Below are 27,377 nucleotides of genomic sequence, written 5' to 3'. Positions count from 1 at the left end.
TGGGAATGCCCAGCTGGGATTCATGAAATTTTCTCTGAAACTTCAGAATTGCACATGCGATTGCTCTACATCTCTGTATGGATGTCTGGTAGGTATTTCAAAGTTAACATGCTGACAACTCAGCTCCTCATTTCCTCCACACAAACCTGCTCCTCCTAAAGCTTCCCCTGTTTCAGTTGTTTTTTCCAGTTGTTCAGGTCCCAACCTTGGGATCATCCTTCATTCACCTCTCTTACTCTGTCTCTTATAATCCACATTGTCTTTCTCTTTTCTTTTTCTTTCTTTTCTTTTTTTTTTTTTTGATACAGAGTCTCACTCTGTCGCCAGGTTGGAGTGCAGTGGCGCGACGTTGGTTCACTGCAACCTCCGCCTCCTGGGTTCAAGTGATTCTCCTGCCTCAGCCTCCTGAGAAGTTGGGACTACAGGCATGCACCACCATGACCAGCTAATTTTTGTATTTTTAGTAGAGACCGGGTTTTACCATGTCGGCCAGGATGGTCTCAATCTCTTGACCTCGGATTACACCCGCCTCGGCCTCCCAAAGTGCCGGGATTACAGGCATGAGCGACAGCACCGGCCTCTTTTTTTTTTTTTAAGAGACAAGGTCTTGCTCTGCTGTCCAAGCTGGAGTGCAGTAGCACAATCGCTGCAGCCTCCAACTCCTGGGCTGAAGCAATCCTCCTGCCTCAGGCCCCTGAGTAGCTGGGACTATGGATGTGCACCACCATGCCTGGCTATTTTTTTTTTTTGAGACGGAGTCTTGCTTTGTTGCCCAGGCTGGAGTGCAGTGGCGTGATCTTGGCTCACTGCAAGCTCCGCCTCCTGGGTTCATGCCATTCTCCTGCCTCAGCCTCCCAAGTAGCTGGGACTACAGGCACCCACTGCCATGCCTGGCTAATTTTTTGTATTTTTAGTAGAGACAGGGTTTCACCGTATTAGCCAGGATGGTCTTGACCTCCTGACCTCATGATCCGCCCGCCTCAGCCTCCCAAAGTGCTAGGATTACAGGTGTGAGCCACCGTGCCCAGCCATGCCTGGCTATTTTTAATTTTTTGTAGAGATGGGGGTCTCATTATGTTGCCTAAGCTGGTCTTGAGCTCCTGGCGTCGTGGCCTTTACATGTATAGGCTGTTATGACTAGAACATTCGTCCCAGTATCTCCCTGCCTCACTTGTTTCAACTCTGATCAAATATCATTTTCCCAATGAGGCCTTTCCTGTTTACTTAAAACTGCCACCCCCCAACACTCCTTATTTTCTCTATTTTTATTTTTTTTATGAGACAAGGTCTTGGCTCTGTTGCCCAGGCTGGAGTGCTGTGGTGCCATCTCAGTTCCCTGCAGCCTCGACTTCCCTGGCCCAAGCAATCTTCCCACTTCAGCCTCCTGAGTAGCCGGGACTACAGGTATGCACCACCACGCTTGGCTAATTTTTAAATTTTTTGTAGAGATGGGGTCTCACTATGTTGCTCAGGCTGGTCTTGAACTCCTGGGCTCAAGCGATCTACCTGCCTTGGCCTCCCAAAGTGCTGGGATCACAGGTGTGAACCACCGTGCTGGGCCCCTGTTCTTATTCTCTTTTTTGAGACAGGATCTCACTCTGTTGCCTAGGCTGGAGTCCAGTGGTGCCATCTCGGTTCCCTACAGCTTCAACCTCCTGGGCTCAAATGATCCTCCCACCTCAGTTTCCTGAGTAGCTGGGACCACAGAGACGCATCAGTGCACCTGGCTGACGTATTTTCCTTCTTGATTCTTTTTTTTTTTCTTTTGAGACGGAGTCTGGCTCTGTTGCCCAGGCTGGAGTGCAGTGGCCGGATCTCAGCTCACTGCAAGCTCTGCCTCCCGGGTTTACGCCATTCTCCTGCCTCAGCCTCCCGAGTAGCTGGGACTACAGGCGCCCGCCACCTTGCCTGGCTAGTTTTTTGTATGTTTTAGTAGAGACGGGGTTTCACCAGGTTAGCCAGGATGGTCTCGATCTCCTGACCTCGTGATCCACCCGTCTCGGCCTCCCAAAGTGCTGGGATTACAGGCTTGAGCCACCGCGCCCGGCCTCCTTCTTGATTCTTTTCCCTCCATAGCACTTATCAGCACCCAACATACTACGTCACTTACTTATTTAATGGGGACACTGTTCCTCACCCACACAGGCAAGTGAGCCTATGAAGGGAGAGGCTTTTGTTTCCCTTGTTCACTGTTGTGTCCCTGACATCCAGAACAATGCCTGGCACAGGGCACTGATCATGAACAAAGAGCTGTCTCACTGAGCCTGGAAGGATGACAGGGCTTCTCCAGAGAAAAGAGGGACATGGAAAGGAAAAAGGGCTTCCAGAAGGCAGAGCTGGGGAGGCGTTTCCTCTGCCAGCCCCTGAGCAACCCTCTCCCTGAAGACTTACCAGCCGCTTTGCCCACAGTGGCAGCTTGCCGTTGGTCAGCAGGCATCGAGGATCTGGAGAGAGACACACAGAATCCATGAAAAGAGGACAAACATCCCAACAAACAGGCCACACACATAACCGGGCAGTCCCCAAAGAGGCAACACCACACCCCAGAGGTCAGAAGGCTCAACAGCACCAGCTGTCAGGGAAATGCAAACTTAAACCATGGGACACGGTATTTGACTCACAAGACTGACCGAGGTGACAAAGCTTAATACTACCAAAGGATGGCAGGAAAAGTGTGGGGACAACGGAGAGCCTAATGCAACGCAGGGTGGAGCAGTACCGGGTTTGGAGAACTCTGGGGTTCTCTTTTTTTTTCCTGAGACAGAGTCTCGCTCTGTCACCCAGGCTGGAGTGTGGTGGCGCGATCTCGGCTCACTGGAAGCTCCGCCTCCTGGGTTCATGCCATTCTCCTGCCGCAGCCTCCCAAGTAGCTGGGACTACAGGCGCCCACCACCATGCCCGGCTATTTTTTTTTTTTTTTCTTGAGACGGAGTCTTGCTCTGTCACCCAGGCTGGAGTACAGTGGCATGCTCTCGGCTCACTGCAAGCTCCGCCTCCTGTTCATGCCATTCTCCTGCCTCAGCCTCCCGAGTAGCTGGGACTACAGGCATCCGCCACCACACCTGGCTAATTTTTTGTATTTTCAGTAGAGACGGGGTTTCACCATGTTAGCCAGGATAGTCTCGATCTCTCGACCTTGTGATCCGCCCACCTCAGCCTCCCAAAGTGCTAGGATTACAGGCATGTGCCATTGCACCTGGCTGGGGTTCTCTTTTAAAATAAAGGCCAGGCATACTGACTCAAGCCTGTAATCCCAGCACTTTGAGAGGTTGAGGTGGGAGGATACTTGAGGCCAGGAGTTCAAGACCAGCCTGGGCAACACAGTGAGACCTTTTCTCTACACACACCATGCCCAACACACACATATTTAGTTGGGTGTGGTAGGTTGAGCCTGTGGTCCCAGCGACTCACAGGCTGAGGAGGGAAAATTGCTTGAGCCCAGGAGGTCAAGGCTACAGTGAGCCATGATCGTGCTATTGCACTCCAACCTGGGCAACAAAAAAAGTGAAATAAAATAATAAAACAACTTTATAAAAGTAAAAATAACCCCCGGATCCAGCGGTGCTACTCCTCAGACTCTGTCCTGGAGAAATCCTCACATTTCGAGGAGGCCTAGGAGTGGTCTCCATCTCCATAGCCTCATTAAGAGTGATGTGAAATCAAGAAACCTAAATGGCCATCTGCAGGGGAATAACTTAAAATTTCGGAGGCCTCTGCTTTGTATTCACCAATATTCAGGTAGATGAGAGACTGTGCAGAGGAAAAAGATTTCGGACAATATCCGCAACAGAATTCAATTTATTTTTACTTATTCATTTATTTTTTGAGACGGAGTCTTGCTTTGTCACTCAGGCTGGAGTGCAGTGGCACAATCTCAGCTCACTGCAACCTCCACTTCCCAGGTTCAATAATTCTCCTATCTCAGTTTCCCAAGTAGCTGGGATTACTGGCGCACGCCATCACGCCCAGCTAATTTTTGTATTTTAAGCGGAGACGGGGTTTCACCATATTGGCCAGGCTGGTCTCGAACTCCTGACCTCAGGTGATCCACCTGCCTTGGCCTCCCAGGGTGCTGGGATTACAGGCGTGAGTCACCGCACCCAGCCTCAAATACATTTTTGATGCCTGATCAGGTGGTGTGAGTGGATGAAGCTGACTACAGTCTGCCCTCAGAAGTGATCACATGCTCAGATGTGGACAGCTACAGCAATTGGCTCAGAAGTGGGTACACCAGTCATATCGGGAACATGAGTCACACAACCCTAAGACTCTGCTTGAGCTACTATAGGAAAGAGGTGTTCTATTCTCTATGGAGTTTTATAAGCCTGTAGTTGCTGGGGGTATCTTTTCCCCTAGTAAAGGAAGAGTCTGTCCGTCAGCAAAGCCAACATGAAGAAAAGCAGAGCCAAAAGATACAAAAAAAAAAGCTTCCTTTTATCATCTGTCTATCTGGATCCAGCCATGCTGAAAGCTAATCCTCTCCAATTTTCAGGCACCAAAAATTCTCTTCCTGACTTAAGCCTGGTTGCTTTTATACTAAAGAGTCTTGACTGATATGATTATTGAGTTTCTTTCTTTTTCTACAGACAGGGTCTCACTCTATTGTTCAGGCTGGAGTGCAGTGGTGTGATCATAGCTCACTATAACCTGGAATTCCTGGGCTCAAGCAATCTTCCTGCCTCAGCCTTCCAGGTAGCTGGCAATATAGGTGTGCACCACCAGGCCCAGCTAATTTTTTTCTTTTTGTAGGAACGGGGTCTTGGTATGTGCCAGGCTGGTCTCAAACTCCTGGCCTCAAGTGATCCTCCTGCCTCAGCCTCCCATGTAGTTGGGACTACAGATGTGTGCCACTATGCCCAGCTAATTTCTTTTTTTAAATTTTTTTTGCATAGGTGGGCTTTCGCTATGTTACCCAGGCTGGTCTCGATCTCCTGGCCTCAAGTGACCCTCCCATTTCAGCTTCCCAAAGTGCTAAAATTCCAGGTGTGAGCCACCACACTAAGCCTTATTACTGAATGTTATTTATTTTATTTATGTTATTATTATTTTTGAGACAGAGTCTTGCTCTGTCACCCAGGCTGGAGTACAGTGGCACAGTGCCACTGCACAGTGGCTCACTGCAACCTCTGCGTCCCAGGTTCAAGCAGTTTTCCTGTCTCAGCCTCCCTAGTAGCTGTACTACAGTTGCACACGCCACCACGCCTGGCTAATTTTTGTATTTTTAATTGAGACAGGGTTTCACCATATTGGTCAGGCTGGTCTGGAACTCCTGACCTCAGGTGATCCACCCACTTCGGCCTCCCAAAGTGCTGGGATTACAGGTGCGAGCCACCGTGCTTGGTCAACTCCTGAGTTTTAATATGTGCCAGGCCCTGTAAACAAAGTCATGGGCAAAACCCAGCAATGATTCCCTACACTGACATAGTTTAAAATAGGGCCCCTTTTCCAACCTGGATCCAAGCTGTCTTTGGATGGTGTCTTCAGCATCTCTTCTGGCTCACACTCTTCCTCCAGATCATCCTCTGTCTGCTCTCCAGGGCTCAGGGAACGAATCTCACTAGGTGTGGACACATACGTATCCTGCCTAAAACCAGGAATGAGGACGGTAAGGAGAGAATACAGGCAAACGGGCTGGTGGTGGGGACTTGCCTAGGGCCGGGCCCTGTGCTAAGCTCCATGTTAACATATTCTTGGCTGCTGGTCAAGATGGTGCTGGCAAGTCTCTCACTTGACACCGTCTCCCCACTAGAAACACATCACCACAATAGATGAGATTAACAAAGGCCAGACTACAAACGAACACAAACTCTTTCAGGGCTACAGCAATGGGACGGAAAGCCAAGCAGACAGTGGGACTGCAGTCCTGTGCTGGGCTCCCTGTAGGTGGCAGCAATGATGGTGGCTCCTCCTGAGTACAGGAAACTAAAACTCCTTGGCATGAGGCAGGCACTGAAGCCAGGGCCCTGGTTCATAGCTTAGGGGTGGAGTGGGAGCCTCAAAACCAAGATACCAAGATGATACCTCTAATACCACCTCAGGACCTCAGGACCAGTGGCCCCTGTTAAGGCCTGGTCTCCACAGTGCCCTGGGAGCCACATGGAGCCAATGGCAAAAACAGACACACCCAGCAGCAGGAGAGAAGAAAAACCAAAAAACCTCCCACTCAAAATGAGCAACACCCAAACCAAAACCTCAAATCAAAAACTAGAACATGAGTTATCTGCAAATAAAACTGGCTTTGCTACATAAACACTTGAAAGAAGTATATTTAGAAGATTCAAAGAAGTAAGTGAAGCTACAGCTTTCAGGTGGGAGCAAGAGGACACCGTGGTCCCACTGCAGCCCTCCTCTCAGACCCCCTCCCTACCCACCCTTCCCCTTGGCTGGCCGGTCTGGGACTGCTCTGTTCCCACAGCCACTTGGGGCATCCCCCATCACAGTGCCCAGGCTCGCCAAACACTTTGCTTTTCCACTTCAATACCCTTCTCATGGCCGGATGCAGTGGCTCACATCTGTGATCCAGCACTTTGTGAGGCCAAGGTGGGAGGATCACTTAGGCCCAGGAGTTCAAGACAAGCCTGGGCGACACAGCAAGACTCTGTCTCTATTATTTATGAAAATTAAAAAACCCCACAAAACCTTTTTGTATGTATTACTGTAACTGCATATTCAAAGTCTGTCTCCCCGACCCAGCTGTGAGTGTGCTAAGGGCAGGGCTGTCTTGGCCACTGCTGTGTCCCCAGCATCACTCCATGGGGCCCCAGCAGGGACTCATCCCTCTGGTGGAAGGACAGGGGCTGCCAGGACCTGGGGTGGCTGTTCTGCTTCCTGTCCTTTGTGTGCTGCTGCTGCTCCTGGTGGTCGATCTCCAGCAAGTGCTGCTTCATGCAGTTGGTGATCTCCGGGCCCAGGTGCCAGATGAACACACAGCTGTGGAGGCCAAAGAGAGACATGCAAGGCAGAGGAAGAGTGAGCATGGGAGCTGCTGCCGTGGCTGACCCTGAAGCCACCCTCACCACAGCCTGGACCCCATTCTCCAGATGCTCCTGGAAAACACACCCCTATCCGCTTAGTGCAGGGATGCTGGACTCGCCACATCCACACCCTGGGCCCAGGTCTGGGGCATCTCAGCAAACCAGAGCCTGCTCTGGAGGCCTCAAGACCTGAGGAAGAGGGCTGTGGGGAAGAACAGGGGTAAATCAAAGGGAGTTGACAAAAGGGACTTCGTTGAGCACCACCCATGTGCTAAAGAATATATGGATATCATCTCATTCATTTCTCACCATACAATTTTCTTTTTTTTTTTTTTTTGAGAGTCTTGCCCTGTTACCCAGGCTAGGGTGCAGTGGCGCGATCTCCGCTTACTGCAACTTCTGCCTCCCAGGTTCAAGTCATTCTCATGCCTCAGCCTCCTGAGTAGCTGGGACTACAGGCGCCTGCCACCATGCACAGCTAATTTTTGTAGTTTTAGTAGAGACATAATTTCTCTATGTGGACCAGGCTGGTCTTGAACTCCTGACCTCAGGTGATCCACCCGCCTAGGTCTCCCAAAGTGCTGGGATTACAGGCGTGAGCCACCACGCCTGGCCTCATCACACCATTTTTAAGGTAAACGGTGTTGTCTTTTACAGGGGAGCAAACTGAGGCTCAGGGTAAATAAGCTGCTCAAGGTGACATGAAAGTAAGTGACAGGCCTGGGATTTGTTTCTTCTTTTTAGGTTTTTATTTTTTTTTTGAGACAGGTCTCACTCTGTCACCCAGGCTGGAGTGCACTGGCGTGATCTGTGCTCCCTGCAACCTCTACCTACCAGGTTCAAGCCATCTTCCCCCTCCTGAGTAGCTGGGACCACAGTTGTACATGACCACACCCAGCTAATTTTTTGTAGAGATGGGGTTTTGCTATGTTGCCCAGGCTGGTCTTGAACTCCTGAGCTCAAGTGATCCACCCGCCTCAGCCTCCCAAAGTGCTGGGGTTATAGGTGTGAGCCATCATGCCCAGCTTAGAGCTGGGATTTGAACTCAAGGCTAGGTGTGACACCAAGACTCCCACAGCCCAAACTGGGCAGCTCAGAAATGCTTTCTACACAGGCAGGCTGAGAACAGTGCTCATGGTATCTGAGCCACAACTCTCCCAACGGTCCATGTCCTACCTGTCTCCAGATACTGTGATCAAGTGATGACAGTCATAGGTGAACTTCATGCTAGTAATAATTTCTGCAAACAAAGCAAAGAGGCTGCACTTGCCTTCGGAGTCAGAGGCTGGGGGTGGGGGGGGTGGGGCGGTGAGGAGGCCTCCCAAGCAGAGAGGTAGACCCACCTGAATGGCCAAACATCTTGGCAATGCACTCGCCCGAGTAAAAGTCAATCACTGAGATGCTTTTGTCAGAGCAGCTGGTGGCCAGGAATGTGCCTGAGGGGTCCACATGGACCTGCCAGGAAAGGGACCCACATGTCACTCCAGCTGCTTGCTTCTTCCTTATGAGGAGGCCTGGGCCCCTCCCTCCCCCATGGTGGATGTTTAGCACATGGGACCCTGGCAGGGCAGGAGCTCCTGCTCCCATTCAACAGGTGAAGAAATTAACAACCACCTCAGCAGTAACAACAGTAGCCAGGCCCTGAGCTAAGCACTGAACGTGAGCAAACTGAACTCCTCCAGAGAACAAGTCTATGAGCCAAGCTGTCTATGTGCATTTTACAGGGGATGATGAAACAGGCTCAAGAGATGATGCTTGCCCAAGGTCACACAGTCAGCCTGAGGCAGAGCCTGAATCCATAACTGTCCTAGACCAGAGGCTCTGAGAAGGTCCCCCCTTGTCCTGAGTGACCCATGGCTGGTGTGGGCAAGCCAAGAGGGGAGTCCATGCCTCTGATTCTTCCCATTATACCCTGCTGCCACTCAAAATGGAACCCACTTAGATGCCCCGCTTGGGGAAGGGCTCTGTAAATAAAGGAAACGCAGCTAGGGTCACCCTCCCCACCATCTCGCAAGCATCCTTGTTTAACCACGCCTGAGAAGGTGCTGGCCAGCGCGGTGCACTGAGGAAGGACCAAGGCCACAGGTCTCAGGTGTGGGCCATCACAATAGGTGGCCCATCAGGGTAGCAGACAGACGGGGGTCTCCAACTCCTTACCTTCAGCAAGGACCCTTCGTCACCCTGGGAGCCCTTGTAGCACTTCTTCTGCTTCCCGTTCACAGTGTTGTAGACTCTGGGGAAGTGGGGGTGTGTTGTGACCAACAGGGCCCCGCCTACCCCACCACCTCATCCTCTGGGTCCTGCTGTCCTCCCCTCCCCTGGAAGCCCCCTGCTACCTCTTGTCCCCATCTGATGCCTAGACTGAAACTGAAACCCCATCTCAAGCTGAGGTTGTGTCCTGGGGTACCCACTGAGTTAATGCCCATCTCCCCCACACACTGCAAGCTCAGTGCTTGGCACTGAATGAGAAGGAACTGGAAAAGGGGTACAGAGCCTCTCTGCACTGCTTTGCCCCCTGCACACTCCCTCTCTGCCTCCCCCTGGCTCACTCCTCCACATCCTCCCCAGGCTCAGGTGTCTCTTCCTCCAGGAAGTCCTGCTTGATCCCCAGGTGGGGTCAGGTGTCTCTGCAGGGCCCCTGGGCTCCCCCATCTCTGACCACTCTGTCACTGTCTGTGGCTGTGAGGTGGCCATGTCCCCTCTGCTGGACTGTGAGCTCCATGAAAGAGGGCCTGGGGCTATCCTGGCCACTGCCATGATCCCAGCACCATCCAGCCCAGTTAGGTCCTCAGGGAATACAGGTGAATGAAGGAGTATATATGCCACATCAGCACCTTAGTCATCCCACACAGGCTCTAGGGAGAGCCAGAAGGAAGCCCTCTGCTGACCTGGAGGCCAGGCCTGGGAGAGCCCAGCTTCTAAGAAATACTTGCTGGTGGCCAGGCGTGGTGGCTCACGCCTGTAATCCCAGCACTTTGGAGGCTGAGGTGGGCGAATACCTGAGGTCAGGAGTTCGAGACCAGCCTGGCCAACATGGCGAAACCTCGTCTCTACTAAAAATACAAAAATTAGCTAGTCATGGTGGCGGAAGCCTGTAATTCCAGCTACTTGGGAGGCTGAGGCAGGAGAATCACTTGAACCCAAGAGGCAGAGGTTGCAGTGAGCTAAGATGGCACCACTGCACTCCAGCCTGGGCAACAGAGCAAGACTGCCTCAAAAAACGAACAAACAAACAAAAAACCCAAGAAGGAACACCTGCTGGGTCTCTCGATCCCCTCCCAGCTTCTTGGGAACCAGAGGAACAGAGGGAGAAAAACAGACAGCCTAGGACAAGGCAGACCAGGCCAGCTAAGGGTCCAGGGTCACCCCTTACCTCACATTGCGGTCCTGGCAGGCCACGGCCACGTACTTCTGGGTGATGTCAATGTCCATGTCATACAAGGTGGTTTTCTCTGCTACGTGGTGGGTACGGACAAAGTGTAGTCCATCTGAACCCTGGCAGGGCCGGCACGACCTTCACAGAATGCCCCAATAACCCCCCACCCCAGCCCCCAAGGAGGCCATGCCACTCTACCTGCTGGGCACTGCGAAAGTAGATGCTCTTGTCGGCCCCACAGCTGATCATCTGGATGTCTCTGTTGCCTGGGGGAGGAGGACGCTGTGTGTTAGACAGGGCTGGGCCACATGGGCAGGGGACCCTAGCTGGGGAACTCCACTGCAAGAGCCATCAACCAACTGTGCTGGGATCAAGGAAGGCTTCCTGGAAGTGGTGAGGTGGGTGCTGGGTCTGGGTGGGACTCTCAAGATATGAGCTGTGTGTGTGAGGGGGCACAGGTGGAGCTGTGGGCAAGGCAGGCTCTGCAGAGCAAGGGCATATAGAGAAACAAAGGCTGGGGACAAAGAAGGGACACCCTCTCCAGTCTGGGATTGAAATAGGTGACTTCAGCAGCAGAGTAGAGGCAGGACTGTAGCAGGGACCAGTGGAGACAGGCTGGGAGGCTCGTGCCATCAAGATCAATTGCAAGATCCACACGAGCCTTGGGCCAGGCCCCATGCATGTGGCTGGTCTTTCTGAATGCTCACCACCCATCCCACTGGACAAGTGTGAACACAGAGGTTCACAGAGTCCTTGTCCCAAGGCACACAGAGGACGGGGCAGGACTGAACCCAGGCATTCTCTGGTGCCAGGGTCAAAGATGTTAAACACCTCTCTGAACCTGGGCCTCCCCTTTGAGCCTCAGCTTCCTGTCCGTACAAGGGGTATGGTGACAGTCCCTTCCCTGGAGAGTGGTGTGAAGCCCTTGGAACAGGGACTGCCACATGGTAAGCACTAGACACAGTCTTGCTTTTATTATTCTCATTTCTTTTTTTTTGAGGTAGAGTCTTGTTCTGTTGCCCAGGCTGGAGTATAATGCTGTGATCTCGGCTCACTGCAACCTCCACCTCCTAGGTTCAAGCAATTCTCCTGCCTCAGCCTCCCAAGTAGCTGGGATTACAGGCACGTGCCACCACACCTGGTTAATTTTTGCATTTTTAGTAGAGACAGGGCTTCACCATGTTTGTCAGGCTGGTCTTGAACTCCTGATCTTGTGATCTGCCCACCTCAGCCTCCCAAAGATTATAGGCATGAGTCACCGCCCCCTACTGTCTCATTTCTTTATAGAATAACAGTTTGGTGAGGATGAAGCAACAGAACAAATATAAAACTCTTAGAGTCTCGGCACATCAGACATGCTCCTTCATGACAGGACATTTGAGAGGGTCCAGGCCTGACATACAAGTATTAGATGTTGCTCAAGGAGGAGTCGTTGGCTTACAGAAGGGAGTGAGCCCCATATAAGCGAGGAAGCGTAACCTGGGAGGGACCCAGAGAAGGCCTGCAAGCCTCTGGTAACGTTCTGCTTTTTAACCTGCATGTGGTGAATCTAAGTACCGTATTTAACAATATTACGACCACGAGCAATTAGAACAGTCTCTGCTATCAACAATGTCCCAGTTCAAACCTCGCTCCTAAGAACTGTGAAGTGGATACTCGCTGGCTTTTTTTTTTTTTTTTTTTTAGACAGAGTCTTGCTCTGTCACCTAGGCTGGAGTGCAGTGGCACAATTTTGGCTCACTGCAACCTTGGCCTCCCGGGTTCAGGCTATTCTCCTGCCTCAGCCTCCCAAGTAGCTGGGATTACAGGCGTACGCCACCATGCCCAGTTACTTTTTTTTGAATTTTTAGTAGAGACGGGGTTTCATTATGTTGGCCAGGCTGGTCTCAAACTCCTGGCCTCAGGTGATTTGCCCGCCTCAGCCTTCGAAAGTGCTGGGATGACAAGTGTGAGCCACCACACCTGGCCTATAGTCTTCTTCCTCTTTTTTTTTTTTTTTTTTTTTTTGAGACAAAGTCTCGCATTGGCTCCCAAGCTGGAGTGCAATCACTGGCGCAATCTCAGTTCGCTGCAAGCTCTGCCTCCCAGATTCACGTAATTCTCCTGCCTCAGCCTCCTGAGTAGCTGAGATTACAGGCGCACACCACCATGCCTGGCTAATTTTTTTGTATTTTTAGTAGAGATGGGGTTTCACTATGTTGGCCAGACTAGTCTCAAACTCCTGACCTCATGATCTACCTGCCTTGGCCTCCCAAAGTGCTGAGATTACAGGCGTGAGCCATGGCACCTGGTCATTATTCTTTTTTTTTTTTTTTGAGACGGGGTCTCACTCTGTTGCCTAGGCTGGAGTGCAGTTGTATGAACTGAGCTCACTGCAGCCTGCACCTCCCAGGTTCAAGGAATTCTCCCACCTCAGCCACCTGAGTAGCTGGGATTACAGAAACACCACCACATCCAGCAAATTTTTGTATTTTTAGTCGAGACGGGGTTTCACCATGTTGTCTAGGCTGGTCCCGAACTCCTGACCTCAGGTAATCTACCTTCCTCGGCCTCCCAAAGTGTTGGAATTACAGGCGTGAGCCGCTGCACCCGGCTCCAGCCATTATTCTTTATACTATACACAGATACTGTATTCACTTGTTTGGATATATATTTTACAGGAGAGTCGAAGAATGAATCCTTTTTTAGCAGGGTAGCTAGCAAGGCGCAGGGAGCGGGAAGGAAGGGGCTCACCAGCGAACTTGATGGCAGTGATGGAGGAGGAGTGGTCATCCAGCGTCTGCTCCAGGTTGTAGTTCTTCTCCACGTTCAGCACATGGATCAGCCGGTCCCGACTGGCTGAGGCCAGCAAGGTCAGCCCTGTGAGAGGAGAGAATAAGACTGGTTCCTGAAGGCTGTGTGGGTGCCCTGACCTCCCAGAAGGGCAGTGTGACCAAGCTGCCCAGTTCTCGGAGAAGGGGTCTTTGGTTCTTCAACTGTAGCCAATTTGGCCCAAGCCTGGCAAGGGCCACTCCCTCAGCTCTGTGTGGTCTTTCTCAGAGTCCCCACATCCTGGCATTTCACCTCCTCACCACCAGCTCAGGAGGATGAATCTCGATAGGCGCATGGACGCTCCTCCAGGGACATCCACAGCAGACACTCCAGCAGAGCCCAGTGCTCTTGCCTGCTGGGTCCGACTCCTTGGCATGCTGGGTAAAGCCCTGGCAACCTCTCAGCCTCTTCCAAAACCAGTGCCCTCTCACCCTCTGAGGTCTGGCTACTTGGGCCTTGTTCAGGTCCTATTGACTGCCTGTGGCCAGACTCCCATCTGCCACCAGCCTTCCCTACTCTGGTCACTTGCTATGTCTGAGGCCTAACAACATGATCTGAGGCAGAGGGGAGATCAGGAGAGGTGAACCGAGTGAAGAGATGTTTAAAGACAAGTTGGTAGGGCACACAGCATGGGGGATGGGAGATCGAAAGAAGAGCACGGGCAAAATCACATCAAGATATAACTCCACCATCTCCATAACTCCCAAAGTGCTGGGATTACAGGCATGAGCCACCGTGCCTAGCCGAGAAAAAATCTTGAGGAGCCGGGCGCGGTGGTTCACACTTGTAATCCCAGCATTTTGGGAGGCCAAAGTGGGTGGATCACCTGAGGTTAGGAGTTCGAGACCAGCCTGGCTAATATGGTGAAACCCCGTCTCTACTAAAAATACAAAAATTAGCCGGTGTGGAGGGGGCGTGCCTGTAATCCCAGCTACTCTCGAGAGGCTGAGGCAGGAGAATCACTTGAACCTGGGAGGCGGAAGTTGCAGTGAGCCAAGATCATGCCATTGCTCTCCAGCCTGGGTGACAGAGCAAGACTCTTGTCCCAAAAAAAAAAAGCCGGGTGTGGTTGCTCATGCCTGTAATCCCAGCACTTTGGGAGGCCAAGGCAGGCAGATCACCTGAGGTCAGGAGTTTGAGACCAGCCTGGCCAACATGGTGCTGAAACCCCATCTCTACTAAAAATACAAAAATTGGCCAGGCATGGTGGCAGGTGCTTATAATCCCAGCTACTTGGGAGACTGAGGCATGAGAATCACTTGAACCGGGAGGTGGAGGTTGCAGTCAGCAGAGATGGCGCCACTCCCCTCTAGCCTGGACAGAGTCCATCTCAAAAAAAAAAAAAAAAAAAAAAAAAAAAAGAGGAATTTGGGTGAAGCCTATAGGGTATTCATTATAATATTCTCCCAATATTTCTATAGGCTTCAAACTTTTTGAAAATAATGCCTAACAATCAATCTATCTTCTTCAGTAGAAGATGAGCTCATTCACAATTCACTCATTCACACATCCACCCCTTTGGCTTGGGTGCTGGCACCAGCAGCAGGCAAGTCAAGCTGAGTCCTGCCTGCAAGTGTCTTGTGTTCTGGAGTTCCAGCCACTCTGGTCTCAGGGTCCAGCTACAGGGGCCCTTACCGAACACAAGACTCCCAGCTGTCATCCACAGACACTAACTACCCCTTTCTGTGGCCTTGCCGGGGGGTTGCCTCCCTGCCAGACCCCCATTCCACTCTTGCTGTGGGCTCACCTGTCTCTGGCTTGGAGTACTCCAGGCACAGCACCTCAGCATCATGGGCCTCCACCTTGACCAGCTCGTCCATGAAGTGCAGCTCGTGGATCCTGGGAGACACACACCGCCCGCTGAAGCCCCAGACCCCAGCCCCATGCACTCTGCCACTTCTAGAACAGGTCAGAATGGCCAGGCCGGCAACATGAGAACCCCTTATCATGGCTAAATACTCTAGAGATGTACAATCACTTTTCTCATTTAGAAACCTGCCATCGTAAAGGGAGCTGTGTTGAGACAGGGAGCACCTCAGCAGGCAGCAGTCCCTTGTGGTGCATGCGCCAGAACATAGCCCCAGGGATCTAGGACAGTCCTCTAGGGTGACAGGCGTTTACACAGGGCTGCATCAGAGGTGGTTCCTGGGGTGGGGCAGGGGCCAGGGATTAGGGGCCAGAGGTCATAGTCCAGGATAGGAGCTATGGATGAGAACATCTGATTCCAGTCTCATTGTTAAGAGTTTCAAATCTAGACCTTCCTCATTCTCCTCAAATGAAATCAGTCATCAAGTCATCCCAGCTTCTCCATTCTACCTGCGTGATCTTAGTCCAGACACCTTGTGCCAATAACATCACTTACATCAGAGGGTCAGTGAGAGGATTAAATCAGTTAACGCAGTGCTCAGGCCTGCGTCCAGCAAGGGGGAAGAGCACTATCCCCATGTTAGCTCTTGGTACCGTTGTGCCCCTCTGGACAGTGCCATGTCAATGTGAGCAGCTCACTGACACACTGAGCTGGCCTCATACAGTGACTGGTATCAAAACAGGTGCCAATATTTAAATATTATAGAATTTCACAGAAAAAAAATCAGCACTTTCTGCTCTTCTTGACAACAGGAAGATGTGATAACTTGTAGCCTACTCTCCTGGGGCTGCCTGGTGGCTGCTGCCCCTTTATGTCCCCTCTAGCTCCCCCCAACTCTCTTCCATTCCCTAGTGGCTCCAGCACCCAAGTGGTCAGAGCAGTCATTTGTCATCTTAAACCTGGTCCCAGAGACAGGGCCTATGTCCCACTAGCACCTACTGGGTTGGTAACATCTTGCCAAACTTCAACAGGGCACATAAGCAGCCTGAACTCTCAGCTACCCCACCCTCCTAGCCCCTCTCCCAGGGCCACCAGGACCTTCCTCCAGCTGGCATCTTTGCTGACAGTTCAGCATTGGTACCATGTGGCTGGTGAAAGTGTCACTCTGCCCTAGAGTCATGTGAGCTTGCCTGTGCACTCTGTAGGCAAAGTCTGCACACCCTAGCTGCTGAGGTCCTGGTAGTCACCCTGCTCTCAGCCCTTCTGGAAGCCTCTTCCGAGCTTAAGTTCCCAATGGGGGCTGTTTATGGGATTACTATTCACAGCCCCTCATTCCCAATGGGCAGCAGGAGGTGCCAAGGCCAGGGCTCCTGCCCACTGCCCTGAGAATCCGAGCTGGAGCTGGGAGGTGTACACTGGACACTGCCAGGGCCCACTTGCCTCAAATTTCCACTTCGGTCGCCTGAAGCCAAATGCTGGCCATCAGGACTGACCTGCATGACCCGCACCCCGGCTTTCACGTCCATGGGCGTCCCATTCTCACTCCCCCGGTCTGGGAAGTGTGACATGTCCTGCAGGTGCTGGATGTCATTCTCCACATACACGACCTTCAGCAGGGTCTGCAGGAAGGACAGGGCTGAGGTCAGCACCACAAGCAGCTCAGAAGCACCTCTGAAATCGTGTCCCTCCATAGCCAGTCTCTTCTTCGTTAGTAATACAACCCTAATTTTGAGCTGGGAGTTTCACCAATCAGAATAATTATTTCCTTGCCTCCCCTGCAGCTAGATAAGAATATGTGAATAAATTCTGAACAATTAAACATAAAGCAAGCACGTATTCTTCTGCTGTCTTTTCTCCATCCTGCAGCCTGGAACTCGGATATGATAGCAGGAGTCCCCACAGCCACACTGGGTCATGAGGACATAGCCTACTCCCTCAAATGACAGAGTAGAGAGCTGGAAGGCCCTTGGATCCCTAAGGGCTTCCTGCAGAACGTCTAAACTGGTTACCTCCAGACTACTTTTATGAATCAGAAACCTAACTTTTACCTCTTGAGTTTTTCTATTGTGTGCAGTCAAAAACAGCATGTATATCACAGGTACAGAGGAGATGATAGTAGCACTGGGTGGGGAATGAGGGGAGTAATAAAAGTGTACCTGTGGGGCACCTGCTACAGCCTCCTGCATCAAGGGTCTTTTTAGTTCCAATCGCACTGGCCTCTTTCAGGTTTTCCAATTCACCCAGCTGTTTTCCACTCCAGGGCCTTCATACAGGCTATTCCCTAAGTATAGACTCTCTCCCCTTCCCTCTTTACTCTTCCCAATCTCAACTTAGCTGTCCCTTCCATGGGAAACTGCTCTGGATGTCCCAGATAAGTTCACATGCTGCTGCTCTATGTCCTACTAGCACCCTGCACATTTTCCTTCATGGTGCTTGTTGCACTTGTGATTGTGCTTAAAGTGGATGGTTGTCAGTTCACTGCCTGCCCTCACTAGATTGTGTGTGCCACAGGGCAGAAAAGTCTTAGTCGCTCTTGTGTCCCTAGCATGTAGCAAAGCACGTGGCCTGGACCTTAATAAGTGTCTGCAGAATAAATGAATGCATGACTCAGGTCTCAGCTCCCCAGAGACGCCCTCTCACTGGCCTCACAATACTAACCAAAATTTCTTCAGCAAACTCTTCTTCCCAGCCTCCCATCATGGCTCTCGCCAGCATTCTGCCTGCACCCCGCTGAGGCCTCACTGTGTGGCAGCCAATGGACAGGGGGAGCCCCGGAATGGCCTGGCTCATTAGGTGCTCTCCCAGGGAATTCCATCTGAAGACTTAGGAAGCAATTTCACCTCTGCTGGGTGTGTTGGGCTGCTGGGAGTGGCCATATCCACACATCTGCAGAGCAGGAGCCAACTGGCAAAGAATCAGAGAGGATAGACTGTGCCACCTCAGAGAGGGAGCAGGAGAAAGAGAAACAAGAGGAAGCGATGCAGAGAGGGACTTGCCTTGGTTGCCGGCTCTTGCCCTAGTGGAACCTAACATTTCGGGTCCATCAGACTCCTTCCTGCCCCTACATTCAAGCTTACAGTATTGTTCCTCCTGAAAGATGGTTCACAAAGGAAGCCACTCACATTGCTGAAGATGTTTTTCTGCCAGTGAGAATCAGGGCTGCTGTCCAAGTTCCAGAAGCGAATGGTGTTGTCTGAAGAACAAGTCAGAAAGGATCCTGACGGCAAACAAGCTCTCTGGTCTTCAAACTCAGGATACACCTACAGTTCCCAGAGGACAAGGCAAAGGATGACTCAATGACAGCACTATGACTTACTGTTGCATTTTCATGGGAAAAAAAAAAGGTAAGTTAAAGATAAACAGGTATCCTGCAATACTTTCTATGCTAAAAATAAACAAGGGAAAAAAAAGGATACAAAATGTTACCATATGTCTATGTCCCACCTTCAGCCTAGGCCTTAATACATACCCTCAAATAAACTTTCAAGGGAAATGTGGAACTCAAACATCACTAAACACAAAAGAAAACAATGTACCATGAGCAAGAAGTAGCACAAGCAACAGAGTCTAGCAAGACTTCAAATACTGAAATTATTAAATCAAGGGAAGTGGTGCATGCCTGTAGTCCCAACTACTTGGGAGGCTGAGGCAGGAGGATTACTTGAGACCAGCAGTTCAAGTCCAGTCTGGCCAACATATAAGACTGTGTCTCCAAACAAACAAACAGACAGACAAACCAAAAACAAAATAAAAAACCCAAATTGAAATTAGCAGACAGAATACAAAATAACTATGATCAATATGTTTGACGAACTAAAAGATAATTTTGACAAGATTAAAAGTATGCAGCCAACCAGAAATTATAAAGATTAACCAAGCAGGGCTGAAAAAGAACCAAACAGAACTGCTTCTAGAAATGAATAATAAAAACATATTGGCCAGGCGCAGTGACTCATGCCTGTAATCCCAGCACTTTGGGAGGCCGAGGCGGGCAGATCCCCTGAGGTCAGGAGGTTGAGACCAGCTCTCCAGACGCTAGCTTCCCCAGCGTCTCTACTAAACCCCATCTCTACTAAAAATACAAAATTAGCTGGGCATGGTGGTGCATGCCTGTAATCCCAGCTACTCGGGAGGCTGAGGCAGGAGAATTGCTTGAAACTGGGAGGTGGAGGTTGCAGTGAACCGAGATCGTGCCATTGTACTCCAGCCTGGGCAACAAGAGTGAAGCTCCGTCTCAAAAAAATAAAAATAAAAAAATAAAAAATAGGCCAGGCACGGTGGCTCATGCCTGTAATCCCAGCACTTTGGGAGGCCAAGGTGGGCAGATCACGAGGTCAGGAGATCAAGACCATCCTGACTTAACACGGTGAAACTCTGTCTCTACTAAAAAAAAAAAAATACAAAAAATTAGCTGGGCGTGGTGGCGGGCGCCTGTAGTCCCAGCTACTCAGGAGGCTGAGGCAGGAGAATGTTGTGAACCCAGGAGGCGAAGCTTGCAGTGAGTCAAGATCATGCCACTGCACTCCAGCCTGGGCAGCAGAGTGAGACTCCATCTCAAAAACAAACAAATAAATAAATAAAAATAAAAACATATTAAAAACCAAAGATTAGCTCTCTGGTCTCGCCTGCAGAAGCGAGATGAGGAAGGGAACGTCATCGTTTGGAAAGCGTCGCAATAAGGCGCACACATTGTGCCGCCGCTGTGGCTCTAAGGCCTACCACCTTCAGAAGTCGACCTGTGGCAAATGTGGCTACCCTGCCAAGTGCAAGAGAAAGTATAACTGGAGGCCGGGCGCGGTGGCTCAAGCCTGTAATCCCAGCACTCTGGGAGGCCGAGGCGGGCGGATCACGAGGTCAGGAGATCGAGACCATCCTGGCTAACACGGTGAAACCCCGTCTCTACTAAAAAAAATACAAAAAACTAGCCGGGCGAGGTGGCGGGCGCCTGTAGTCCCAGCTATTCGGGAGGCTGAGGCAGGAGAATGGCGTAAACCCGGGAGGCGGAGCTTGCAGTGAGCTGAGATCCGGCCACTGCACTCCAGCCCGGGCGACAGAGAGAGACTCCGTCTCAAAAAAAAAAAAAAAAAAAAAAAAAAAAAAAAGTATAACTGGAGTGCCAAGGCTAAAAGACGAAATACCACCGGAACTGGTCGAATGAGGCACCTAAAAATTGTATACCGCAGATTCAGGCATGGATTCCGTGAAGGAACAACAACTAAACCCAAGAGGGCAGCTGTTGCAGCATCTAGTTCATCTTAAGAATGTCAACGATTAGTCATGCAATAAATGTTCTGGTTTTAAAAAATACAAAAAACAAAACAAAACAAAAAAACCCCAAAAAATTAGATATAATTGAGGAGAAAATTAAGTGAACTGAAAGACAGAACTAAAGATGTTTAGAATGAAGCTGAGAAGGACAAAGAGCCACCATATAAAGAGATCTCAAAATATGGAAGATTGAGAACTGGGAAGACGATAGTAGCGGCATTAATTTTTTTAATTTCCCAAAATCTCGACATAAGAAAAACATCAACCAGATGGCAAAACCCAAACCTACAGACAACATTTATAGCAAAACTCAGTGACAAAATACTCCCATAACCCCCAAAATACAAGTGAGTGGGACAAACCACCACTAGTCACAAGACCTACATATCAGCATGCATGTGGGAGACAGAGAAGCAATGAGGCATCTGACAGACCCAGCAACAGGATAATTCCAAAGTAGCCAACATTTGTTCACTGGAAAGCACACTGGGCCAAACTGGACAGCAGCTGAAACTGGGAGGGTTTCATCCGCCCCAGCAGCAGTTGAGTGTAAGGGGTAAGGCCTAAAGGGACTGGAGAAGATCCTGTGAACTCTCAAAACTGAGCTGCCAGGGCTCCCTTTCAGGACAAAGCCCCACACTGAAGAGAAACTGCTGAGAGTAGAAACAAAACTGATCAATCACAACAGGGACAGGAAAAATAAAGTAAACAAGAGATTCAGATTAAAGGAGAGACATAACAGATAAAGAGGACCACAAAAAGGAACTATCAGAAAGCAGGCTGCCATATTTTAACACAGAAAAATAACAGAAGCCTATAATCCCAGCACTTTGGGAGGCTGAGGCAGGAGGATTGCTTGAGCCCAAGTTTGAGACAAGCCTGGGCAGCATAGTGAGACCCCATCTCTATCAAAACTAAAAAATTAGCCGGGCATGGTAGTGCATGCCTGTGGTCCCAGCTACTCGGGAGGCTGAGGCAGGAGGATTGCTTGTGCCTACGAGGTTGAGGCTTCAGTGAGCTGTGATCATGCCACTGCACTCCAGCCTAGGCAAGAGTGAGACTCTTTCTCGCAAACAAACAAAACAAAACAAAACAAAACAAAACATGCCACTCCACCCCCATTAAAAAACAGAAGACAGAGTTCTCTCTTGTGAAGTTGGAAAATCTGTCCTGAAGCACACCAAATTCTTTTTTTTTTTTTTTTTTTGAGACGGAGTCTCACTCTGTCGCCCAGGCTGGAGTGCAGTGGCTGGATCTCAGCTCACTGCAAGCTTCGCCTCCCGGGTTCACGCCATTCTCCTGCCTCAGCCTCCCGAGTAGCTGGGACTACAGGCGTCCGCCACATCGCCCGGCTAGTTTTTTTGTATTTTTTTTTTTAGTAGAGACGGGGTTTCACCATGTTAGCCAGGATGGTCTCGATCTCCTGACCTCGTGATCCACCCGTCTCGGCCTCCCAAAGTGCTGGGATTACAGGCTTGAGCCACCGCGCCCGGCCAAGCATACCAAATTCTAATATTTCAGAAAAACTGGTATCACGTAAAAATGAACAACAGGAAAGGACCAAGGTCAAATCCAACAGTCACTCTTAAAAAGGAAGAAGAAGAAGAAGAAAAAAAAGCACATCAGAAACATATTTTCACAAAAAAGATAAAAACTATAACTTACTTTTTTTTTTTTTTTACAGAGTCTTGCCCTGTCGTCCAGGCTGGAGTGCAATGGCACGATCTTGGCTCACTGCAACCTCCACCTCCTGGGTTCAAGCAATTCTCCTGCCTCAGCCCCCCAGGTAGCTGGGATTACAGGCGCCGACCATCACACCCAGCTAATTTTTTGTATTTTTAGTAGAGACCGGGTTTTGCCATGTTGGCCAGGCTGGTCTCAAACTCCTGACCTCAGGTGATCCACCTGCCTCAGCCTCCCAAAGTGTTGGGATTACCGGCATGAGCCACCATGCCTGGCCTACTATTTCAAAAGAAGGTAAAAGATATTTAAAAAATGATCCAAGTGCCGGGCACGGTGGCTCACGCCTGTAATCCCAGCACTTTGGGAGGCTGAGGCGGGCGGATCACAAGGTCAGGAGTTCGAGACCATGGTGAAACCCCGTCTCTACTAAAAATACAAAAAAAAATTAGCTGGGCGCAGTGGCGGGCGCCTGTAGTCCCAGCTACTCGGGAGGCTGAGGCAGGAGAATGGCAGGAACCCGGGAGGCGGAGCTTGCAGTGAGGGAGCTTGCAGTGAGCCGAGATCGCGCCACTGCACTCCAGCCAGGGGAACAGAGCGAGACTCCGTCTCAAAAAAAAAAAAAAAAAAAAAAAAAAAAATTATTTGTAGAGATAGGGTCTTGCGTTGCCCAGGCTCGTCTGAAACTCTTGGGCTCAAGTGATCCTCCCGCCTCAGACTCCCAAAGTGTTGGGATTACAGGCGTGAGCCACCATGCCCCGTCTTCAACTCTTTTTTTAAAAAAAGCAGTGAAATACAGAAACAATCTCCACAGCAAAGGTTTCTGCAGAGTGCACGTTCCTGCCGCAGGGCCTCTGTGCTTGTGGTTCTCCCCAGCAGTTGCAGGTCTCACTCCCCAATTTCCTGCAGGTCTCTGCTTAAATGTCCTCAGGAAGGTCTTCCCTGACCCCTCTCCTCTCTAGAATACCACCTGGATTCCCCTTCCCCTTCCCCGCCTCGTTTTTCTTCAGAGGGTTACTGCTGCTTGGCGTGTTATTCACTGATAATGTTTCCAGGTTTCCTTTCCCATCCAAATGTGAGCTCTTAAGGGCAGGATTTTTGTGTCTGTGTCCTCAGCACCTAGGACAGGGCCTGACGCATGGGAGGGAGTCAATGAGTATCTTCTGAAGGAACTACTGAATGGGTTCCCAAACTGTGGGGAACTGTACAGAGGCTGAACAGGGGCAGAGGGAGGGAGGGGGGGCTCACCTCCACGTTCCAAACGTAGGAGCTGTGGAAGAGCTCTGACCACACCTTGCCCACTCTGTTGATGTCCTTGACATCCCAGATGTAGATGCTGTGGTCCTTATACACGCAGGACAGCCACTGGTGGATGGGGTCGAAGGTCAGTGCCACTGTATCTGGGTAGACTGCTTCTGCCTTCCTGTGGAAGAGGAAGCTAACAAGGCCACATGGGTAATCAATCACCATCAATGTCACTGAGTAGTGACAGCCACCTCTAGTGACAGTGGAGCTGCCTCCCCAGCAATGCCATGCCCCATGGTATTTGTGGCCATCCATCTCTCCTGCTCCAATTCTACTTCTCCCTCTTCCCTCTTCCTCTGCTTTGCTTCTCATGTAGAGGATACAAACCGGAAACTTTTGCCTGGCCCTGAGAGCAAATGAGTTTTTGATTCCTATGAACATTTCTCTCCCATCATTTCACCCAACTCAAGCTCCTGCTCTCTCTGAGCATACAAAGATAATAGGCATGTATCTTAGGTCCCACCTCTTCTTGGCCTCACCAACGCATGATCAAAAAGCCTCTTTGCCCTAAGGAGGCTGGGGAGCTGTCTCATGGCCTGGGTCTCCCTATGAAGGCTACAGTTTACTGAGCATTTACACTGTTCCAGGCCGAGAATTTTACCTGCAATAAATTCTCACAACCATGATAAGAGGCAGGCACTAGGCCGGGCGCGGTGGCTCACGCCTGTAATCCCAGCACTTTGGGAGGCCGAGGCGGGCGGATCACAAGGTCAGGAGATCGAGACCACGGTGAAACCCCGTCTCTACTAAAAATACAAAAAATTAGCCGGGCGCGGTTGTGGGCGCCTGTAGTCCCAGCTACTCGGGAGGCTGAGGCAGGAGAATGGCGTGAACCCGGGAGGCGGAGCTTGCAGTGAGCCGAGATCGCGCCACTGCACTCCAGCCTGGGCTGGGCGACAGAGCGAGACTCCGTCTCAAAAAAAAAAAAAAAAAAAAAAAAAAAAGAGGCAGGCACTATATTTTACATATGTGAAAACGGAAGCACAGGGAGGTATAGTCACCTTCCCAAGGTCACACAGCACAACAGAAGGCAGCAGAATTGTGAGCCCAGCTACTATAACACAACACTGCCTGTGGGTTGCTCACTCCCTCCTTTCCTTCATGACACCCAGTTCCCCTGTTCAGGTCCTGTCATGGAAAAGGCACCCAGGAGCTAGTATCCAGAAATCCACAAAGAGGCAGCCCTAGGCACCCGGCACCCCCTGGTTAGATAGCCCCCGATTCCATAAAACAGACTTGCAACAAAGGAGAAGACAAGCCACAGCCTAGCACTTCCATCCACTCTCGACACAGCAGCAGAGGGACCTAACATGTAAGGCCTGGTCATTTACCCCAATGCCCGAAACCCCCAGCAACTGCCCACTGACCTAAGGATAGACTACAGGCGCCCCACACTGGCCTCATCTCCCACCATCCTCCCCGGGCACACTGGGCTCTGGCCACACAATCCCTCACTATTCCTGCAACATGACAAGCCCAGTGTACTGTCACCTCAGTTGCTGGGACCGAGCTCTCCACACAGCAGCTCCTTCTCACCAGACACCCAATCAGCACAGCCCACCCCGGGCACTCTCCTTCCTGAGTCCTTGCTGTGTTCCCCAAAGCACTGATGCCTATCTGAAATTACCTTCTTTGTGTACTTGCTTATCATCGAGCCCCCCTGCTACACTGCACAGAGGCAGAGATTTTGCTGCTTCACTATAGGTGTATCCTGCTTCCAGCCCAGGGCTGGCACTTAGCAGCTGCTTAGTAGGGGTCAGCCATGTGGATGCAAACACTCCACCACATTCACAGCTGCTCTGCACTGTTCTTCACCATGCTGACCGCTATCTGAGATGATACTGTTTATTCCTTTGTTTTCTCACTGACTGTTTCTTCCCCTACCCAGCCTCACTTCTCACTGTGAAGCTTGCCTTGGAAGGCAAGGACTTTTCTGCTTTGTAACACCCAGGGCTGAGAGTCATGATGAGTATTTGTGGGATGGACAGATATATGGATCTGGAAGCATGGATGAATGTCAGTGGAGAGACTCTGGGTGGGCCCCGACCGTTCCGTTCCCTCTCCCTGCAGGGCAGTACCTGGGCTCCAGGCCCTGTGCCACATCTACCCCAAGGTAGTGTGGCTTGGGCAGGTTGGCGAGGTAGTGCAGGCTGTGGGCCTGGAAGATGCGGACTATCCCATCTGTGCAGCCACAGAAGATGAGCTCCTGGCTGACACAGAGGCAGGAAGACAGGGAGACCTGTAGGGGCAAAAGGGACCCCAGTGGATTTGGTGCTTCACGTGGCCTGGCCCAGGGACATGGGGACTGACAGAGCAGCCTTAGGCCTCCAGAGAAGACTTATAGTTCCTTGGGTCTAAGACACCCATTTTAGCATATTTTAAGATTTCTGAAATCAAGGTATAGTATACTGCTGCTATTGAAATACATGTGTCCCCAGGTAGACAGAGACATGAACGGAGACAGAGATGTCACTGCCGTCTACAGAGAAACGTAGCTATGTATGAAGAATACCTGTTCAGCAGACTGCAATTTCAGGTAAGTCACTTGTAGTAACAGGGTTGAATGTTAAGCTTAAATTTTTTTTTTTTTGAGATGGAGTTTTTTTTTTTGGTCGTTGCCCAGGCTGGAGTACAACGGTGCGATCTTGGCTCACTGCAACTTTCACCTCCCGGGTTCAAGCGATTCTCTTGCCTCAGCCTCCAGAGTAGCTGGGATTACAGGCACCTGCCACCACATCCGGCTAATTTTTTTGTATTTTGAGATGGGATTTCACCATGTTGGTCAGGCTGGTCTTGAACTCCTGACTTCAGGTGATCCACCCACCTCGGTCTCCCAAAGTGCTGGGATTACAGACATGACCCACTGCGCCTGGCCTTTAGGCTTAAATTTTATTCCCTTTTGCTTACAAACAACTTCATAATGACTATACTCCAAAGCAGTACAGAAAAAAGTTATAAGGCCGGGCGCGGTGGCTCAAGCCTGTAATCCCAGCACTTTGGGAGCCCGAGACGGGTGGATCACGAGGTCAGGAGATTGAGACCATCCTGGCTAACACGGTGAAACTCCGTCTCTACTAAGAAATACAAAAAACTAGCCGGGCGAGGTGGCGGGCGCCTGTAGTCCCAGCTACTCGGGAGGCTGAGGCCGGAGAATGGCGTGAACCCGGGAGGCGGAGCTTGCAGTGAGCTGAGATCCGGCCACTGCCCTCCAGCCTGGGCGACAGAGCGAGACTCCGTCTCAAAAAAAAAAAAAAAGAAAAAAGAAAAAAGTTATAGTATCTAGAAAGGACTGTCTATCCTACTAGGAAGTGCTAGACCTCTAGACGCAGTTTAAGGAGTTTTTCCAAATCTAGAGGGACTTAATTTATGAGTCATTTAGTGTTTAGGAACTAAACATCTATCTATTGAAAGCTTTTCACTTGCTTGAAAAAGAGAAAATGATGTTTAACCAACTAGGACAAATATAAAACTTGGAACTCTTTCACACGCCATTAACCTCAAAGGTGATCTCTGGAGTGAGTTACAAAGGCAAGCAAGGAACAGGAGAGAAAACCACAACGCTCTGGCTGATAGCCAAATGGGCAACTGATTCCAGATGGGAAAATAGCTTGGACACAAACTTTCAGATACTAAAGGAAAGAAGCTCTGCAATGTATCGATAGATCATGCTTTAGTTTAAAAGTTTATGGCAGGGCACAGTGGGAGGCCAATACCGGTGGATCACTAAAGGTCAGGAGTTTGAGACCAGCCTGGTCAACATGGTAAAACCCTGTCTCTACTAAAAATACAAAAATTAGCTGTGCGTTGTGGCAGGCGCCTGTAATCCCAGCTACTTGGGAGGCTGAGGCAGGAGAATCGCTTGAACCTGGGAGGCGGAACTTGCAGTAAGCCGAGACTACACCACTGCACTCCAGCCTGGGCAATAGAGTAAGACTCCATCTCAAAAAAAAAAAATTAAAAATAAATAAAAGTTCATGCATTTTGTGTAGTCTTTTTTGATTGAAAAGTTATTAAATCAATGATACCTCTGAGTTTTTAAAAATGCAATCCTCTACCAGCCAGAGTGCTCAAAGGAGAAGAGAAATGTGAAGTAGATCAAATAGTAATGGGAAAAAAACTGTCACCTTGAGCCCATTTCAGGTTACCAAGCACGGTG

General features: G+C 50.3%; 2 protein-coding genes across 13 annotated transcripts in view; one reads left to right on the top strand and one right to left on the bottom strand.

The window, feature by feature from the left end:
* The window catches only part of WDR62 (WD repeat domain 62), a 48,449-nt gene that overhangs the window by 6,275 nt on the left and 14,797 nt on the right, over positions 1 to 27,377 (bottom strand). For 9 of the 12 annotated variants that reach the window (XR_001441412.3, XR_001441414.3, XM_015123728.3 and 6 more), the window contains 14 exons: positions 25,300 to 25,460; positions 23,165 to 23,354; positions 18,091 to 18,228; positions 16,409 to 16,587; positions 14,909 to 15,000; positions 13,084 to 13,209; positions 10,549 to 10,616; positions 10,348 to 10,469; positions 9,132 to 9,207; positions 8,318 to 8,429; positions 8,151 to 8,214; positions 6,808 to 6,930; positions 5,451 to 5,584; positions 2,392 to 2,444 (listed from right to left, as the gene is read on the bottom strand). Coding sequence is in view for 10 of the 12 variants with exons in the window: in XM_015123728.3 (XP_014979214.2) it covers positions 2,392 to 2,444; positions 5,451 to 5,584; positions 6,808 to 6,930; positions 8,151 to 8,214; positions 8,318 to 8,429; positions 9,132 to 9,207; positions 10,348 to 10,469; positions 10,549 to 10,616; positions 13,084 to 13,209; positions 14,909 to 15,000; positions 16,409 to 16,587; positions 18,091 to 18,228; positions 23,165 to 23,354; positions 25,300 to 25,460 (1,638 nt within the window). In the remaining 2 variants the exon portion in view is untranslated. The remainder of the gene's footprint in view (positions 1 to 2,391; positions 2,445 to 5,450; positions 5,585 to 6,807; positions 6,931 to 8,150; positions 8,215 to 8,317; positions 8,430 to 9,131; positions 9,208 to 10,347; positions 10,470 to 10,548; positions 10,617 to 13,083; positions 13,210 to 14,908; positions 15,001 to 16,408; positions 16,588 to 18,090; positions 18,229 to 23,164; positions 23,355 to 25,299; positions 25,461 to 27,377) is intronic. The other 3 variants (XM_077982328.1, XM_077982329.1, XM_077982324.1) reach the window with 2 other exon arrangements.
* Positions 19,580 to 20,314, top strand: LOC114674108 (large ribosomal subunit protein eL37-like). Its single transcript, XM_028839607.2, has 2 exons — positions 19,580 to 19,755; positions 20,083 to 20,314. The coding sequence occupies exons 1-2, from the start codon at positions 19,607 to 19,609 to the stop codon at positions 20,225 to 20,227; spliced, it is 294 nt and encodes a 97-aa protein (XP_028695440.2). The 5' UTR covers positions 19,580 to 19,606; the 3' UTR covers positions 20,228 to 20,314.

This window comes from Macaca mulatta, chromosome 19, assembly GCF_049350105.2.
Source record: "Macaca mulatta isolate MMU2019108-1 chromosome 19, T2T-MMU8v2.0, whole genome shotgun sequence".
NCBI lineage: Eukaryota > Metazoa > Chordata > Mammalia > Primates > Cercopithecidae > Macaca > Macaca mulatta.
The sequence above is the reverse complement of the archived record's forward strand: the minus strand, read 5'-3'. Positions and strand labels throughout refer to the sequence as shown.

Bases quoted from the DNA above. Each gene is read 5' to 3' on its own strand.
- LOC114674108 (XM_028839607.2), top strand. From the start codon at position 19,607: ATGAGGAAGGGAACGTCATCGTTTGGAAAGCGTCGCAATAAGGCGCAC. The intron at 19,756-20,082 runs GCCGGGCGCGGT...GTATAACTGGAG, and splicing joins AAGAGAAAGTATAACTGGAG to TGCCAAGGCTAAAAGACGAA.